Genomic DNA, 19,460 nt, shown 5'->3' on the forward strand with positions numbered 1-19,460 from the left:
GGTTGTGGAGACAAGTATAGAAGAAAGAAGCCAAAGTAGGTCATGAATGCACTTTGTTGATGAAATCTTGGAGTGAATAAATGTGAAGACATAACTTATGCAAAGCTAGCAAGATTGTCGTCAAATATGATTTTGTTGAAGAAGCAACGCGATCTACAGCATGGATGTGAGCCCATTCATGTGGCCTTAATGAAGAATGTGGATTCAGAGTATTTTGGCGTAGTACTATAGCAATATCGTAGTAAATTACTGTAGCAGTTACTGTTCACAGGCCGTAGAAAATCAATTTCCTAAAGATTCACACAGGCGTGTGGAAATTCCACATGCCTGTGTTGATGCCGGATACTAGCCTATTTAAATCTATGATTTCAACCGATTTAGTGATCCTTCTTTTCATCTTTTGGCCTATCTTTTCTCACCTTAGGAGGAGCCCGCGGCTAGAGTTTGGAGAGGCTTTGGCTTTTAGAGAGGTTTACAGCCTTTGACACCGTGTTTCTTTCAGAAAAAAGTTATAGGGGGAGCTTTTGTCGACACCGATCCAGTGAGGTGTGCCCTAGGCTTGATGTGGGGACCTTTGGAGAAGACGCGGCCACTCCACAAGACCATCGACACAAACACCAAGGAGATTTTATTCATGGATTGTATATTTTTACTTTTGATGTAATTATTGATTGTATTTTGCTCCATGGAGAGCTAAACCCTTAGTGAGTATTTGGGCTTGTAAACCCTAGGATGATATTGTTTCTTTGACCTCTTATTATACTTTCATTAATTGATGTTTTAATTGAGTTCCAATCTTGAATACTTGTTGAGTTGATTTTCCCATAGAGTGATACTAGGGTTGAGAATCTACTTTGGTAATCCTTGTGGATGAGTGACACACCATGAGGGTTAGACAATGCTAGATTGGAGAAGGTTGAGAGGGTGAGTCAAGAGGTAGCGGAACGTCCCCTTTCCTCTCCGGTGTGATTTATCTTACCTCCACGTTCCAAGAGTTCTTTGCGGTCACAATAGATTGATGTGTTAAGAAACAAACTCCACTTGGGCTTAGTTGCGCAAGCAACAGAGTGAAGCATTGAAAATCCTTAGTATCTGAGGCTTAATTTTTACTAGGGGTCTTTCACCTGGACCAAAGGGTTAGATCTATTTTAGGAAATAGGGTTTATTACTTAGAATCCCTAGAGCCTAAAGCAACCTAGCACAGTGTGAGGTGTCAAGATTAAGGGATTTCTCCACCGGGGTATAGTGTAGGGTTAATCACGGTTGACTTTAAGTTTTGGGACCATGTATTTAAGGATCTCCATGACTCATTAGAAATTAGTTAGGAAAAATAATGATTGGTTTTGCATTTGCAATGTTCGGGTGCTCCATTTATCGTAGATTGCCTCCCTATCTTTTATATGCGCCCCCGTCTTCTTTTCTTATTTCTATTTGCATTGATTATTATTCACATCAGTTTTAATTCATTTTCGTTTTAGTTAAATAGCAATCTTTGTGTTTCTAATCAGTATTCTCTGTAGATTCAACTACCCACTCACTGTGGTATTATTACTTCGACGAATCCGTGCACTGCAGTACACGCAAAAAGGGTGTGTCATGATGTAACTTTAAATAGATCAACTGGAATAAATGCTATCCATCAATTGTTCGGGTTGGAATTAACTCATTCTTCTCATTGGTGATTACAGTCATCCCCCTTTTTTAGGCACGACTTGCACTGGGCTGACCTATTCACTGTCAGACTTGCACTGGGTTGGAATTAACGCTTTAGAATTTTCGCAAATTGAGTATTGCAAAAGTGAGTACCTCAATCGCTAATGATTGCCCGTGGTGTTTTAAACTAGGAGAACAGTTTTTTTAAGAATTTTACTACTGCCCTTGCGTCACTTGTTGGTAAGGCTTAAGCTTCCACCATTTATACACGTAATCGACTACCATGAGAATGAACATACAACCATGTGAGCTTGACAATAGCCCCATAAAGTCAATCCCCCACACGTCAAAAACTTCACAAGCTTGATTCAATTCTGGGGCATCTCATCCTGGCGAGGAATGTTATTCACCCTCTGAAATCTATCACATGATTATATGAACTTTTGGGTGTCTTGAAATAATAACGGCCAATAGAAACCTGAATCAAGAATGTTCTTTGCCGTTCAGTTTGCATTGTAACGGTCCCCAGTTGGTCCTGAATGACAGTGTTTCAAGATACATAGACACTTTGTCTACGATACACATCTTCGAACAACTTGATCTAAACAAATTTTGAATAGGTAGGGGTCTTCCCACAAGTAGTGCTTGAGGTCCGAAAAAAATTTCTTCCGTTGTTGATGCGTGAACCATTTTGGGATGACACCCCAACTAAGTAGTTGGCAAAATCAGCAAACCATGGTGGCTCGTTCTCTTCCACTACCTGAATATTATACAAGTGCTCTTCAAGAAACGAATCATTGATAGCTTTCTCTCTCAAAGTTTCGAGATTAGGATTCTCCAAACAGGATAAATGATCTGCTACAAGATTCTCCGCCTATCTCTTATCCTTGATTTCAAGATCAAACTCCTAAAGTAAGAGAACCCATCTAATCAATCGCGGCTTGGCATCCGACTTGCTGAGCAGGTATTGCAAAAGCTGAATGATCAATATAAACCACCACCTTGGAAAGAACTAGATAAGATCAGAATTTATCAAATGCGAAGACCACGGCAAGCAACTCCTTTTCCATTGTGGTGTAATTCTCCTAAGCTTCTGTCAACATTTTGCTTGCCAAATATATGGGATAAAAGTGTTTGTCTCTTTGCTGCCCAAGGACTATACCTACTGGAAAATGGCTTGCATCACACATTAGTTCAAATGGGGAATCCCAATCTGAAGCTATCATTATGGGTGCTTGAGTTAGCTTTTGATCCCTAAGCGTGATAAAAGCTTTCATGCAATCATCATCAAACAATTTTGATGGCCTAGCAATTTTGTTAAGGGTCTAGCAATTTTGGTGAAGTCTTTGATAAATCTTCTATAAAAACCTGCATGTCCCAGATAACTTCTGATGGCCTTCACTAAGGTTGGGGGAGGTAACTTCTCTATTATGGAGATCTTTGCTTTTTCTACTTCGATTCCCTCTTTGGAGATCATGTGACCTAGGACTATCCCTTCTTGAACCATGAAATGGCGTTTTTCCCAACTTAGCACAAGGTTAGTTTTCCCACACCGGATGAGAACACACTCTAGATTCTTTAGACATAACTCAAATGAGTCACCGAGCACAGAAAAATCATCCATGAATACCTTCATAAAATATTCCACCATGTCTTCAAAAATTGCCATCATGCATCTTTGAAAGGTGGCAAGGGTATTACATAACCCGAATGGCATACGGCGATAAGCAAATGTCCCATACAAACACATGAATGTTGTATTTTCCTAGTCTTTCAGTGCAATTGGGATTTGGAAATACCCAAAAAAACCATCCAAAAAATAGTAGAAGGAATGCCCAGCAAGCCTCTCAAGCATCTGGTCAATGAATGGCAACGGGAAATAAACCTTTTGAGTAGCATCATTCAATTTTCTGTAATCAATGTAGACACGCCATCCAGTAATTGTTCATGTTGGAATTAACTCATTCTTCTCATTGGTGATTACAGTCATCCCCCCATTTTTAGGCACCACTTGCACTCGGCTTACCCATTCACTGTTAGATATTGGATAGATAATGCCGACATTGGGAAGCTTGATGACTTCAACTCTTACCACTTCCTTCATATTCAGATTTAGTCTTCTTTGCTGCAAGCCTGAAGGTTTATGATTATCCTCCATCAGAATTTTATGAGTGTAAAATGAAGGATTAATCCCCTTAATGTTAGCTATGTTCCAAGCAATTGCTTTCTTATGCTTTTTCAAGACATTCACCAAGTCTTTCTATTGCTCGATTGTAAGATTCGAAGCAATGATGATTGGAAGCTGTGTTCTTTCCCCTAAGAAAGGCATATTCACGGTGTTCAGGTAGTTTTCAACTCTAGTTCTGGTGCTTCTTCTGTTGAGAGTCTCAAATTTTTATTCAGCAGCTTATCACTTTGTTCTGACTCCTCTTCTTCTGTGGATACTGAGCTTTCATATGAACTGTCACCTATGTCATACACATCCTGCGTAACACACTCAATCTTTTCTACTTGATCTTTGTATAGTTCTAACGGCTAATTCAAATGGGGTGCCTGAAGTTTCTCCATATCCAGTGTAGGTAAGTCATCAAGGATACCAGCTTCATCTTTTTGTGTAATTTTCACGTAATTCATGTAATCTGTGAACATTGTGCTACGAGTGTTATTCTCATTTTCTATGGATGAACCTTCCCATATTCTAAATATGCAGAAAGAGTTGTCTTGAATATACGATAAGTGTTGTGAGATAGAAGCCAATTGTCCCAGATATTAGCCATAATCAATTCATTTCTTGGTACAGAATTCATATTTGCCATAATGTATCTTCAAAACAATCTGCACATCACAGAGCATGAAGCATTGAGAGTGAATGTAAAGGAAAAGAGAGGAGTAATTAAATAAATAAATAAATAGATGGTTAGAGTAATAAGCTAGAAGTTTCGTAGAACTCCTTAAGTCCCTGGAAACGGTGCCAAAAACTTGATTGCTTCCCCGAAAGTGTACGGGATCTCCAAGTAATAACTTGTACAAGAACACAAGGATCGTATTCCACGGGGCTAAGGAGCTCCTATTACTCCTTCATCACCTGTTAACTAACCTCACAATCTAAGCATGGTGAACTACTTTAATAGATGCAAGAAAGTAAACAAATAAAAGCATGAGAATTATAGAACAAAACAAGCAATTTCAAGAGCAACAATGATATGCAGAGGCTTATGAATGTGGATCCCCTTGAGGGTTCATCATGATACATGGATGCTTAATAAAGCATAGCAAGGGTGATTTAGACTGAGGGATCTCAAAGTTAGTCCAACCCCAATTTCTCGGCGATGGGACCCTAATCCCATACAAATATTGAAGGGAATCTCTCTCTAACCAACATCCCTACGATTGCATTAAGAATAACGAGATCCCGGAATAAGAACAAACTTACCCTAAGTTTATCCTTATGATTCGGAGGGCTACCGACATCCAATTTCTCGGCATGTCCATATAAACAAACCCCTTTTAGTTCATTAACGATCTAATACACACGAGTAGGTCACATCTACGTGTATAACTCAATAAAGAACTACAGATCTCTCCATTTAGTAGTTCTAGGCATGAAGAACAATGAACTAAACCATAAATCAACCCAAGTATCTCAATTACATAGAAAAAGCATCCAAAATACATGATGAACCCCTAAGGTTCACCTACATCCGGTGGCCTTGGGGGTCTAGTGTGCCATCATACAAACAAGAAAAGCAAAGAATGAGTTCAAAAGTGACACTCTCTAGTCACAATGATGAAGAAGAAGAAGGAGGTCAGCTGAATGACGCTTCCTCTAACCGAATGAATTCCGAATGACCCTTGATCCTTCCTCCCTTGGTGGTAAATCTCTCCCCTTGATGGTCAAGCTCTTGATCTCTTCTCTAGCCTTATGAATGTCCTCTTCAAAGATGTCGTCGTTCTTCCTTTCTTCTCTCAAGTAATGGCTGGCAAGAAGTCCCCATTGATACCCTAGAAATGTTCTTTTATATCCCCAAAGTATACGGGCCATATGGGGGTCGTATAGAGGTCAAATGGGGTACAAAATCATCCAAGTTCGAGTAATCCCGGGGTTAATCCCAGGCTGTATTGAGGCCGTATGCCTAAGCCAAATGCTCTGTCCTGAAAATACTTTATGTGCTATAGTGTCAATCCTAGGGTCAATCCCGGGCTGTATTGAGGCCGTATGACCTAGAACATCTTCTGGCCTAAAAATCCTCTAGTTCTACAGTGACTGCTACAGTGTACCCTACTGCAATAATGGCTACAGTTGCGTACGCTATAGTGCTGTGACCTGGTTTTCTTCTCTTTTTTTCGCCCAAATAATATCCTTGTGTTCTACATGGCTCCACCATGCCCTGCGAAGCAAATAATACTCGATTAAGCACAAAACGGGCATCAATTCCTACCAAAAATACATGCTATGCATATAAAATACATATACTAAAATACATACATTTAGACACTTATCAAGTTGCCACATAGTGTAGAGATAATTTAGTTTTTGAAAAATAAAAGGACTAATCATTAGGCAATATTAAGTGATCCAAGATAATATTATTTTGCGAAGGGATTTACTTGTATAAACGAAATAGATTACAATAGATTTTCTTTTGCTTTCTATGTGGTTTTCATGTTATTACAGCATTTGTTGTTTAATTAGACTTAGATGTGAAAACTAACTTTTAATGAAAATTTTGAGAAAAAGATATATGACCTCAAGGACTCCTCTCTATTGAAGGTAAGGGTTTTAATGTGCAATTTAAGAAATCCACATAATGACCAAAAATTAATAAGCCTTCCGTTGGTGGTATTTGAAACTTCATGATTTTCAATTCATTTAGTTATGTAGAGAATAATGTGAATCGTGTATATGCCATGAGCCTAGTGGGAGAACATATACATTTATAGTAATATTTACAGATGATATAAAAAAAATTTGTTAGTGCATTAGGTGAGGTAATTACTCTCTAAGAATTTTTGTTTAAATGATATAATTAAGGTGTCTTGTGTCATCAACATTGAGATCATAAAGTGTGATTTTGAGGTATTATAGTTTGACATCAAGAAATCTATATCAATAAAGTTTATCAGAGATTTTGGATGAAATTTTATGTACCTAATGTATAGTTTAATAATAGTGAATGTTATGAAGGTATCATTATAATCTTTAGATTATGAGAAAACAATAAAGAAAGTAATGAGGTACTTGTAAGGAAGTATGACTACATGCTTATGTTTTAACAACTTTGATATTTTTGATTTCTCGAATTGAGATTCAGTTGCCTTTGTTCATATTCTCAAATCAACATTTATGTACCTTTTATAGTTGCCAAAAAAGTTATCATCTGAAGAAATGCATTACTTTGGTTGCTCTTTTTCTTTGGATACTGAGTATATTAAGGTAATATTATTGGGTGTATAGTTGAAGAGTTTCATATTTAGTCTAAAGTGAAACTTTTTTTTTATCTCCAAGAATTTAGCTTATTTATTATGTTGAAATACCATAAAGGAGTTTGTATTGAAGAGAGAGATTGCATCGTGATACATGGAAAATAAAATTGTATTTATAATGATGACTTCTAACCATGATTTGTGCAATTAATTTCTTTAATACAAACATGCGTAGATTTTACGGATTAATGTGTATGGATAGTAAGTCACTTATGGTTAATGTTTAGACAAAGAGGGAGAATGTTAGTTTAAATATAATTCAGATTTAAATTATGTAAGTGATAATTTAAAATTAAGCAGATTTAAGTAACAATAGTGGTCCATGACATTATCATTTAAATCCTATATTAATCATAGTAGGTATTTTTGATAAAGATGTACTTTAAAATTTAAATTGAGTTAATCCTTTGATGGAAAGGATTATATATAGACTAGTACTAGAGTCCTTGATCTAATGTTCTCAAAAATACCAACCCCATTAATGGAGAGAACAGGATAGATCTCAGTCTCTTCATTTGTCATGTCTAATTTGCTATGGCTGCATCTAAGTAATTATGCTTCCATTATTTATTAATTATTTAATTAATTTGGCATATTAGATGTCTTACTTTGGTTTTATAATGCGATAAATTTGCATGCTTAAGTGTTGTATGCCATACTCTGATTATTTCTAACATCTATGAGACCACGATGGGCCTCTTAGCCTCTGCAAGTCACACATGCTCCTCAAGCTCTCCCTCCACATCGATCTTCACCTCAACAACTCACCAATGTTCACCTTCCACATCGGTTCTCAACTCCTCTAGTGCAGTGGTGGACGCATCGATCCCCCCTCTCCCGGGACCCCTCCCGTTCCATCTTTTCCTTATTCTGCTCTAAATCCTTCAACTTCTTTCTCTCCTTCTTCCTTGAATTCCTTCCTATCCTCCTTGTTAGCAACTCATCCTTTCTTTATTCCCTCATCTCTCATCATGAAAAACATATTTCTCTCTGACTCTCATTTGTTCAAAACCACTACCTGATTTACATACTATGACGACAAGATCTTGATTTCATTCAATCTTCACTATGGAAACTAAAAGGATTCCATCTTGTAGAAGAATAAGATGAAAGGTAGAGCAGTAGGGGTAAGGCTCTAGATCAATAGTTTGATGGCTTTACAGGTGCAAAGGATCTAGTGGAAGTTCAAAGGTAGCGAGGGAGCTTGTAGACCTTAATAGGTTTCGGATCCGAATCTCTTGGGGACGTTTATAACTGGTTCTTCTCCCAATCCAAATCTGAATTTGATATAGGTAATTCTAGTGTCCATGTTTGCAATTTTAGGCTGGACTTCTTTGGGTGATCAGTCATTAAAACACTAATATAACTTTTGTGTCCAAAATGAGACAAAATGAAGGTTGGTACCCAAACAAAAACGTGGCCATAATTTGGTGACCATCGCTACAATAAGATAGTGTTAGTCCAATTTACTTTCAAGTTGAAAATCAAGTGTTTGACTCAATCGCTTTCAACTCATTAACTGAGGGTCCATGGCTTGTCCGCATTTTTTTTTAAAAAATTCAATGCTCTAATATGATTTTGGTAAAATAAATAAATAATAAATAAAAATAAATCTAGGGGTTCACTATTTCTTCATTATATCTATTTATGCATGTAGATCACTATTAAGGTGAGAATTAATGGACTGTGGGCATGTTTGGTGGACAAGGTAAGGATAATAGGATAGGATAAACTATTATATCATGCTATTATCTTTTGTTTGGTGAGCCAATATGATATGATAGCCTTATCCTATTTAACCATTTTATTCTACCGATCACATGATAATGAATCTTATGGGGATAGTCAGGATGGAAACGGGTAGGAAATTATAAAAAGTTAAAGTTACTTTTTTGCCCTTTACTTGGTTTGTCCCCTACATCTAGGATGCCATTGTATTTCTTCTTTTGATTGTTGAACCTGAGGCTTGGGACAATAAGTTTGTCAATAACTAGATATGCCACCAATTTCACTATTTTAAGTAAGATTTCTAGCATCCGAAGTGGTTGAAAGGTTTCTCTATCAATCTCCTACTTGAACAAGTTGTTTTCATCTGAATCTCTTATTTGATTGTCTTATATTTAGTTTATCTAGTCAAATGTTTTTTTTTTCTAATTGATTAAGATATGAAAAACGCTCAGATTTATTTATTTTGCTACATATACAGATTTTAGGTTATTTTTCTTGCAATTTTTAGCGTGTTTGTGACCATTATTTATAGTTATGTATTTTTTTTTTAATAATATAATAAGAACTAATAAATATACTGATAAGTAAATCATAAAAAAAAAGAAGTAAAAAACAAGTCTATTTAAATATATATATATATATATATAACTATATTATAAATGGTAATTCTATTTATTTACATATAATTCATATCATATCTTGTTATTTTCTGTTCCAATTCAAATGTAAAATAGGATAACAAAATGCTATCCGATGGCTTATATGGTGCGCATCAAACATAGGATATATATGAGCTTATCCTGCTTATATCATTTCCTACTTCCATCATGTCCTCATATCCTATTCGATCTTATCATATCATGTTCACCAAACGGGCCTTATAATCTATAATGATTTCAATCCTTATGTCATATATTATTTTAAATGGTGCTTGTTTGGGAATAAAAATTTGAAGTAAAAAATATTTTTTCCCCAAAAATTGGATAAAAGAAAATTATTATTTTTATTTTAAAGATCAGAATTGTACTTACTTTAAAATTTAATTATTTTAAAATTTAAAAATGTTTTTAAAAATGATAATAAGTTTCTAATAACATTAATAAATTTTTAAAAATTAATTATGAAATACATTTATTTAAATAATTAAAATGTTATAAAATTATTATATAATGTCACTCTTATAATTTGATACTTACGTTATCTATTTATATTGAAGGAAAACCACCTATATTATTAACTTTAATACAAACATACGTCTAGGACAATCTATACTCATCATCATCAATTTGTAAATTATAAAATTCATAAATGTTCATGCCACCTCTTGCGTTAACAAAGATCAAATAAAAATAAAAATAAAAAATTATACTAGAACAATCCTTCTATTGTTATTAATTACAAACTAAGTTTTTTTTTTTAATTATAAAACATGAAATGATCAAATATTTTTAGGGAAAATTATTTTTTAGTCCCTGAAAGTCCCTCTGACATTTGAATTTGACAGACAGTCCCTCCTTTTTTATTTTGCTGACGGTTTGGTCCCTGGCTGTAACTCCATCAGTTAACTTCATGCAATATTCCATTTTTGCCTGCTATTTGGAGGGAAAGCTGGCACCCGGTCATGTTAACTTTTTGGAAAATAGTTCAGTTGTCATTTTTAACTTTACATATTTCTTTAACAAGTTGCCTTCTTTTTCTTCCATCATCCTTTTTGTTGGTATTTTTGTTTCCATCTACGCAGGATAGATAGATTTGTCTCTTCCCCGTTGTTCTGGTTTTATTTTGCACTCTTGTACTATGAATATTTCTTCACTCGGAAGACAATTCATGTGAGCTTCTCCACACTTGTTTTATTTTTATATTTTGTGGTCATGCAATTGTTAACCATGCTTTCTTCATGTAGGCAGCCAATAGATACCTTTTGCCCAATTGTTAGATATAGGGGGGAGGACCGAGTCCTCCAGTTCACAGCGCTCAATTCTAGATGAGATATGTCAAAGATGGGGGCTTGACATTGGCACTGTAAAAGTCGGTGATCAGTTTTCTGACAATGAACATTTTAAGGATGCACTTAGGAATTTTCTATCAATCGCAATTTTAACTTTACATTCATCAAGGATGACAAGCAGAGAGTGACTGTCAAATGCGCTGCTGAAGGTTGTGAATGGAGTGTCCACACGTCTATGAAAGGTAACCACGAGATGTTTAGGATCAAGACAATGTATTTCACACACACGTGTGGTGGCGGTATTGGCACGTCCTCACATCCCAAGGCATCAAAAAAGTGGGTAAGTGCACGTGCCATATAAAAGCTAAAGGACCGTCCCCTATATAGATCTATTGACATTCAACGTGATATGTTACAAGACCACGGTGTCTATTTATCCTATAAACAAGCTTGGCTAGGGAAAGAGGTCACCAAGGATGTTCTCCATGGGAGTGAGGTGGCGAGCTATGATTTATTGATGTGGTACGCGAAGAAGGTGTTAGTGACAAACCCTGGTAGCGTTGCTATCGTAGAGAATGACGGTCCCCGTTTCAAGCGTGCGTTTTTTGCCTTCAAAGCATGTGTAATTGGTTTCAAGACAGGATGTAGGCCACTACTGTACCTGGATGGAACTCACTTGCTCGGTAAATACGGGGGCACTTTGTTAGGTGCAATGGGAAAAGATGTGAACGATGGTTTCTTTCATGTGGCATTTGCAATCGTAGATAATGAAACGGATACGAACTGGACGTAGTTCTTGTCAAAGCTTGAAGATACTATATACGATGATGACAAATATGTGAAACTTATTACATTTATATCTGATAGGTCCAAGGGCCTTATCAATGTTGTCGCGAAGGTATTCCCTTCCTCACCGCATGCATATTGTTTGCGCCACTTGGAAGCAAACTTCATGAAAGCAAATGTGAGACTTGGCAAGTCATTAAAAGAAAAGTGTTGGTCTATATTATCAAGAATTGCATTTTTATGTGCTAAAAAAGAATACGATGACGTTGTTGCCGATCTGTTAAACACATCGGCGGATGCACATCAATGGTTGATGTAGAAATCCGATCTGGGGCACTGGCCGAACTACATGTTTAAAGGTGAGAGATGGGGGAAGATGTACTCAAACGTGGCGGAGTCATTTCATGCATGGATAAAAGAGGCACGCCATCTCCCTGTCACAAACATGGTAGACTCGATAAGGTACGCACGATTTCACTTAAATTTATTTATTCTAGGTTAAATTTATTTGTTCCCGATTAAGTTTCAATGATTTTGCTTAATCTTAATTGTTTCCTCTTAAGTTCAATCGTTTACAATTAAATTATAATTTTTCCGATTAATTTTTAATGTTTTCACTTAATTTTAATTGTTATCACTTAATGTTAAGCTTTCTCGCTTAAGTTACATCATTTACAATTAAACTATAATGTTTCCGATTAAGTTTAAATGATTTCGCTTAAGTTTAGTTGTTACCGCTTAAGTTACATCGTTTACGATTAAATTATAGTGTTTCCGATTAAGTTTTAATGTTTCCACTTATTATTCTTTTGCTTGTCTTTTGTACAAAGGTTTAAGCTTATGGGCATGTTGTATCCTCGACGTGAACTATCTCACAAATGGGAGAGACATTTATGTCCTGTCATATATCGAAAGTTTGAGTAACTTGTTGAAGAGTCTCACAACCTACTGGTCGGCCGTTCTGACGGTGACCATTTTGAAGTGGTTGACCAGAAAAACTACTGCATCAGTTTAAACTCTCTGACATGCTCATGTTGTAGGTGGCAAGTATATGGCATTCAATGCAAACATGCATGTGCGGCAATACTGCAGACAGACATAAATATTCATCGATATATCGATAACTACTTCACAGTGGACTCTTACCGACAAGCATATGCAGAAGCCATATTCCCAATACCAGATAATGACAAACCAGATGATATCAATTGTGAACTACTTGTGCGCCCTCTAATCACCAAGAAGCCAGTTGGTCGGCCAAGACGGAAGCCTCTAGAGTCACAAGCATCAATCGTTCACGAATTACGATGCAGCTGTTGCCATGATGCTGGTCATAACCGTAGATCCTGTAATGCATCGATAGCTGACTGACTACATGATGTTATTTACATGTAGCTTGCCACAACAAAAGCGGTATGTTTTAATTTTAAGTGAAAACAACTAATTTTAACTAGTATGAACGAAGTTTAAGCAGTATGAACTAATTTTAACTAAGAACAATTCTTTTTAAGTAGACAAGTATATATGTGCATGACAAACAACTCTTGATCAAAGCATCATAGTGATATGCAAATAAGTACATGTCCAGAACTCAAAATATAAAAAACGTCAAGTTAATGAGAATGTATTGTATGACATATACTAACAGTTCATTGATTCTCCGGAAGTTCGGCGACCACGGGCGATGCCATCCATCAATATGCGAGCTGCAAAACGTAGACGCAAGTGCGGAATGTCTGGGGAAGTTTTAGCTTCTCGCCAGCGAGTATTTGCTCAATGAAGCGCATGACATAGACTGGACAATCGACAGTACCCGGCTTTTGCCGCGGGTAATTCCGTTCATGTCTAAGAGGATAACCTTCCGTTGCATTATCACCAAATTCAATTGCTAAACATCTATCGAATAGTTCCCGCTTTCAACAAAACATGCATCGGTCAAGCCAAACGGCGATGAAAATAGAAATAGTTTAAACGAATGAAAACATTGTTTACCATGGGGATGGCATCTTGATCATATTTCAGACTGACAGCCGAGGAATAATGAATATATTCCTTCTTTGCTTTATCGAGTACGAGGAGATGGAAGTGACCATGAAGTATAATAGGCATCAAGATGACGTCGACATCTGCAAACCGTCGTACGGTATCCACCATCATAAGCAACGACTCTTCTCCTGTGTGCTCTGACGAGGACATCAAAAGAGCAAGTGGTCAGGTGATTGCTGCGCGTACCCTGTAAGGGTACAGTTCACTATTCATCTATTCTATGATTATTAATACATATACGTCAATCACATCATTAGCGACCATTTTCTTCCCGTCCAATAGAGAGTAGACATGCGCCCGAGTGGTGTATGACACATCATTCTTCCAAACATAAGTCCTATTGGATCAAAGCACGCAAAATTGAGTGTAAACATTGTAAATTAAGTGGAAATTTCATAACTTAAGTGGAAACATTTATAGTTAAGAGGAAAATATTGAAACTTAAGTGGAAACATTAAAACTTATGCGAAAAAATGTAAGTTTAATTGGAATAACTAAAACGTAAGCGTAAAACATTAAAATTAAGTGTAAATATTAAAACTTAAGTGAAGATAGTAAAAGTAAAAACAGGATGCTTACATGTGCATAGGACAGTTTAGAAAGTGGCTAATTGTCAGTTGTTTGACTTTATTTAATCTCATGAATCTGGCAGGGCGTTTGTTCCATGGTACCCTAAAGTCTGAGTAACTTGTTCGGTTAGTACCACTGTCAGTTCGTCAATTGATGACGTCTTCGGTATTGGTGTTGGGATGACAACTGACGCTTCATCAGTAGTGTAAGTTGATGGTTTCGCGCCTGTCGACGGAGACAATTTTGGACTCGAGGACTCAGTGTGGATGTCCTCCAACTTCGGTACCTCATGACCAATAAGGGAATCAGTGTGGATGTCCTCCACGTTTCCTAACTTCTTATCTGAAAAATGGGGCAAATCATTTCTCAAGGATGTTAGTGATTCGATTATAGACTCGACGTCGACTGGTTGTACCGCGGTGGAGATAGCTTCGTCGGTTCGGAGAAAGAAGGAAGTGGACAAGATGGCGGCAGTTCAGAGTGGGAAGGGATGGGGGAAGATGGCTTGGGTCCAGAGGGGGAGGGGATTGGGGAAGATGACGCGGGTCCGGAGGACGAAGGGAGTGGGAATGACGGATCGGGTGTGGAGGGGAAAGTGGGTGGTGATAGCGGCTTGGTTGCGGAGGAGGAAAGGAATGGGGATGACGGATCCAGTGCTGAGGGGGAAGCGGGTGGGTATGATGAGACAGGTCTGGAGCCGGAAGCAGGTGGGGATGGCGTGACAGGTGCCGATGGGGAAGCGACTGGGGATTGCTTGGCGGGTGCGGAGAGGGAAGGGCGTGGGGATGGTGCTGTGGGTCCGGAAGATGAAGTCGGTGAAGATGGAGTTGAGTTTGTCTTGACTTTGCCCTTTCGGGCAATTTTTGGAGGCCGTTCTTCTGGTCGGCAATTGGCTTGTTAAATGGCAGACCTTGTAGATCGCCTTGTAACTGGCTTGAGAGGAGCATCGTCAGAATCATTAGATGCGAAAAGAGGCAATGGTTGTCTTCGCCTACTGACAACCTTCTTCACTCGACTTCTCTTGGTGGCAGCTTGTATCGGCGGCAAATCCTTGGTGTCGTCAGCTATCGGTGCGACATTGGAAGGGATAGGACCATCAATTACTTCAACTCTGGTCTGAAGCCCACCAAGAGTTTCGGATAACTTCTCAAAACCTTTCAGTAAACATAACCCAATGTCTTCATCAACTACCCCCCTCGGTGGATTAATAGAAACAGAACCACGTCAACCTCGACATGGTGGGCTCCTCGGTGGTGAGGCAGACCGTCCACGTTTCACTACAGATTTCTCCCCAGATTTTACGCCAAGATGTATTGTGCTAGCCACTTGTTCTCCACGGTGGCTTGTCCTGACGAAAGTTTCTTCTTCGGAGTTAGCCGGGGCGAGGGCAGAAAACTGCAATGTGGAAATGACATACAGTCAAGGTAAACAATGATACTCAAACAAAAAACTCAAAACAACAATCAAAAATTAATTCTTAAGTGGAAATTTAAAACATTAAGTCTAAACTACATATTTTAACCGTAAACACTAATTTACTAAGCAAAAAAAATATATTTTAAGTGTAAAACATAGAATTTAACTGAAAACATTTATTTGTAGGTGAAAAATAAAAAACTTAAGTGAAAACTAAATATTTTAAGTGTAAACTAACCATTTAAAGCGAAAAAAAAATTATTAAGCAGACACTAAATAAGATAAGTATAAACTAAATACCTCTTTCCCCTCGATTGATGATAGCAATGAACCAATGGATGCTTTCTTCTTGAAACTGTTCACCCAGTAACACAGGATCCGGGGAGTCTTACCAAATCGCACCTTCTTACCGGTGCCAGTTACTTCATAGAACCAAATATTTAGAGTGACAACACATCCTCGCAAGTAGCCAGTGTTTGTCTTCTCACCAGAGCATCTTGCTTGAACTCTGGCGGCCGTTTGCGGGACGTCATCCATAAGCCACTTATGTGTGGTTTACGCCCATGCATAGCGCCGCATTGTAGGAAGATCGTCTACATAGTGTACAAGCCAATTGGGAACAGCATGGTCCCCATGATGAATACCTACAATATCTTCATAAAGTTTTCTTCTTCTCCCCTCTTCCGGACTAGTGTGCTAGGAGTTTTTTTGATAGCTTCCCTACATCTTTCATAGGTTTTCGAGAAATATTTTTCTTCAAATTCTGAATGTGGCTTTCTCTTTTTGAAAACCACTGCGTCCCCATCGCATCTGAGACCAAGAATAATGGATACATCTTCGGGCCTAAACATCAACAAGCTCTCACCAATTTTAAATTTTTGGGATCGCTCATCGTATCTCTGCAACAGAGCATCGAGCAATCCCCTCTCTTGTAGTACATGTTCAATTTCCATTAACAATGCGAAAAGAGTACTCCGGATGATTTCCAAATGTTTAGAACTCATGTTTTGTCTTAACTCAGCAATCGTTTCGGCTATGTAGACCAAATAAAACCTGCCGTTTACAAGGTTGGTTGCCATATGTCCAATACCTTCACCAAGACGAAAACATTAACGAACTATGAATAAGTTTTAAGCGGAAACTAGAAAATATAAGTGGAAACACATTTATTTAAATGAAAACCGATTAATTTAAGGGGTAAACAACACAGGCAAAAAAAGACAAAGCTAAAACTAAAACCAAACGTTTATAAACATCATCTTCCATTCGAGATAGAACGAGAACTTTTTAAATTTAAGCCTGGATCATACACAACAAACAAAAATAAAAAAACCTTCAATTACAAAACCCTAGAAACCCAAAGCAGCGATGTAAACAACCCTACAACCTTCCATTAATACCTTCATGTTCGCTGATTCAAGAGTATGGAGATGGTGTCAAGGAAACAACAATGAAGACCCGGGAAAGCTCTAGCAAACTTCTTCTCAATATCTTCAGTTGAACACAGGGCTTCAATGTGTGTAAGTCTCAGCATCTGAAGGGCAATTATCAGAATGTGAAGGGGTAACTGAGAGAAGGCGCGCATAGAAACCAACACTCCCCTCTCGGGATTCGTGGCCGCTTAACCTGCCATTTCAAAACGTGGAGAAAGAACACATCATTGATGTAACTGGCGGGGCATTTCGGTCTTTTCTCCCCAAAAATCACGGAGTGAGCAACCGCAAAGATCAAATATTCATCTGTATGGAAAAGGAGGGTTGATCTGTGAATATTCAAGCTAGAAGGGTCTTTCTGTGAATATCTGAACTTTGAAAGGACTTTTTGTTCATTTTAATAATGAGGTTATCTCTATAATTGCACATAACCCCATAACACCATTTATAGATTTAATAAAAGAGCAAATAATATCAGGGGAGTTTTCACAAATACGAATAAAATATATATTGAATTTCAATAAACTTATAAAGCATTTATGTGTAAAAACATTATATTTAACTATTTTATTAACATATAATGTTGTAAAATATAATATTTTATAATTATTTTGAAGGGATATTTTTTTAAAACTCAGCTTTTTCAAATTTGGAAAATTAAAAATCAAAAGACATTCAGCAGAGATAGTAATGCTATTTAAAATATAAGATATATTAATAATTAATCGATTATACATGAATAAATTTTAAAAAAATGTCATTTTAAAATAATAATTTCTTATATATTCTTAAAAAATCAATTATAAAAATAATAGTTATCATTCATGACAGAAATACAAAGCAAAATATTATTTCGTATCCACCACCAACATAAAATAACTAAAACTTTATTCTCATTATAAACAAAATAAAACAAAACATACATCATAGAAATGGATGAGAAGCAACATGAATTGCCAGCTCCAATCACCACTAACCAAACCCAGCCGATTATTCATTCTGAAACTAAGCATCCTAAACAAACACTAATCATCTCACAATATCATTATAACATCACATCCCAAAAACAGAGACTAACAATAAAAAGCGTTAGTATTAGAAAGCATCTATTAATATTCCGCCCCAAATTTCTTCTTCAAAAAGAGAATAAACTCATAAATTTTATTAGGGTCAGAAAGAGTCTTGGATACACTCTCCCTTTCCATGCACCTATTGCCCCATGCCACAATCTTAGGACATTCCTCCTCCATGCTGAACTTGGCAAAGGTCTCATAGGCATAGAACCATGCAACAAAAGGAGTTAAAGCCAGATCAAGGAACCCAAAAGTCTCACCTCCAAAGAACTTCTTGTCACCAAGCTCACCCTCCAATAATTTAAAGATCTCTATGAACTCCTGCTTGGCTGCCTCTTGTTCCTCTCCGTTTAATTTCCACAATCTAGTTCCACACTCATAAACCTTATACCAAAAAAATTAAAACATGTAATAAAGAAATAAATAAATATATATATATATATATATATATATTGAAGACATCAAGACCGGCCCTCACTATGCTTAAAACTACTCAGATGTTAATTACATAATGTGATGGTGTACCTTATTGTCGATGAAATCAGCCCAAAAACGAGCGTTGGCACGTGCCAAAGGCTCGGCAGGGAGCAACGGAGCTTTATTGGACCAAACCTCATCAATATACTGAACAATGATGAGCGACTCGCAAATGGATTTGCCCTCGTGTAACAACACCGGGATCTTCTTATAAACAGGGTTGGATTTCAGCAAGTGCTCACTCTTGTTTATCAGATCCTGTTCCTTGAATTCATAATCCACCCCTTTCTCCGCCAAAGCTATCCTCACTCTTTGCCCAAAAGGACTCACCCAGAAATCCAACAGCAGAACTCCTTTCTCCCCGGCCATTGATGACAGTACTGTTGATTGCTTTTCCTTTGGTTCCTAGATTTCTTTGGTCTAGTGCATTGATAGATAAAGCTCACAAGTGTTCTGGAAAGTTTTTTTCTATTTCTTGTTGCCGCGTCACTGCTTTCGTCATCGCATTTTGTTATAGGCCAAGGTGTACGACGGTGTGTTTGTTTTTAAGGCAGTTGAGAGGACCATTGACCAAAGGTACCTAGAGATGCTGCCAGAACAATAGTAGGCCATGTGTTTGGTGGAGGTGACCAGGCCAAAGAGCGTCGCCTCCGATGCCATGCGTATCAATGCGATTAAAGTAGAATTTTTTTTTGATATTTCTATTTGCCACCCGGAAAAATTCTCGAATTGCTACCCTTGCATTAACTCTTTGCTTGTCACTCTTCGAAAAAGGTTCTGTTTACGGAGCTGTCTATTTAGCTGGATTTAAAAATATTTGAATTTGAAAATTTTTGGATTTAAAAA

The 19,460-nt window shown here is 37.2% G+C and overlaps 1 protein-coding gene across 1 annotated transcript; it reads right to left on the reverse strand.

The window, feature by feature from the left end:
* Positions 1-17,935: 17,935 nt before the first annotated feature.
* LOC120276950 (probable glutathione S-transferase) lies at positions 17,936-19,064 on the reverse strand. Its single transcript, XM_039283691.1, has 2 exons — positions 18,663-19,064; positions 17,936-18,521 (listed from the first exon to the last, which is right to left on the reverse strand). The coding sequence occupies exons 1-2, from the start codon at positions 18,981-18,983 to the stop codon at positions 18,174-18,176; spliced, it is 669 nt and encodes a 222-aa protein (XP_039139625.1). The 5' UTR covers positions 18,984-19,064; the 3' UTR covers positions 17,936-18,173.
* Between the last annotated feature and the right edge of the window lie 396 nt (positions 19,065-19,460).

The sequence above is a fragment of the Dioscorea cayenensis genome, chromosome 15 (genome assembly GCF_009730915.1).
Source record: "Dioscorea cayenensis subsp. rotundata cultivar TDr96_F1 chromosome 15, TDr96_F1_v2_PseudoChromosome.rev07_lg8_w22 25.fasta, whole genome shotgun sequence".
NCBI lineage: Eukaryota > Viridiplantae > Streptophyta > Magnoliopsida > Dioscoreales > Dioscoreaceae > Dioscorea > Dioscorea cayenensis.

Bases quoted from the DNA above. Each gene is read 5' to 3' on its own strand.
- LOC120276950 (XM_039283691.1), bottom strand. From the start codon at position 18,983: ATGGCCGGGGAGAAAGGAGTTCTGCTGTTGGATTTCTGGGTGAGTCCT. The intron at 18,522-18,662 runs GTACACCATCAC...TTTTGGTATAAG, and splicing joins CTGATTTCATCGACAATAAG to GTTTATGAGTGTGGAACTAG.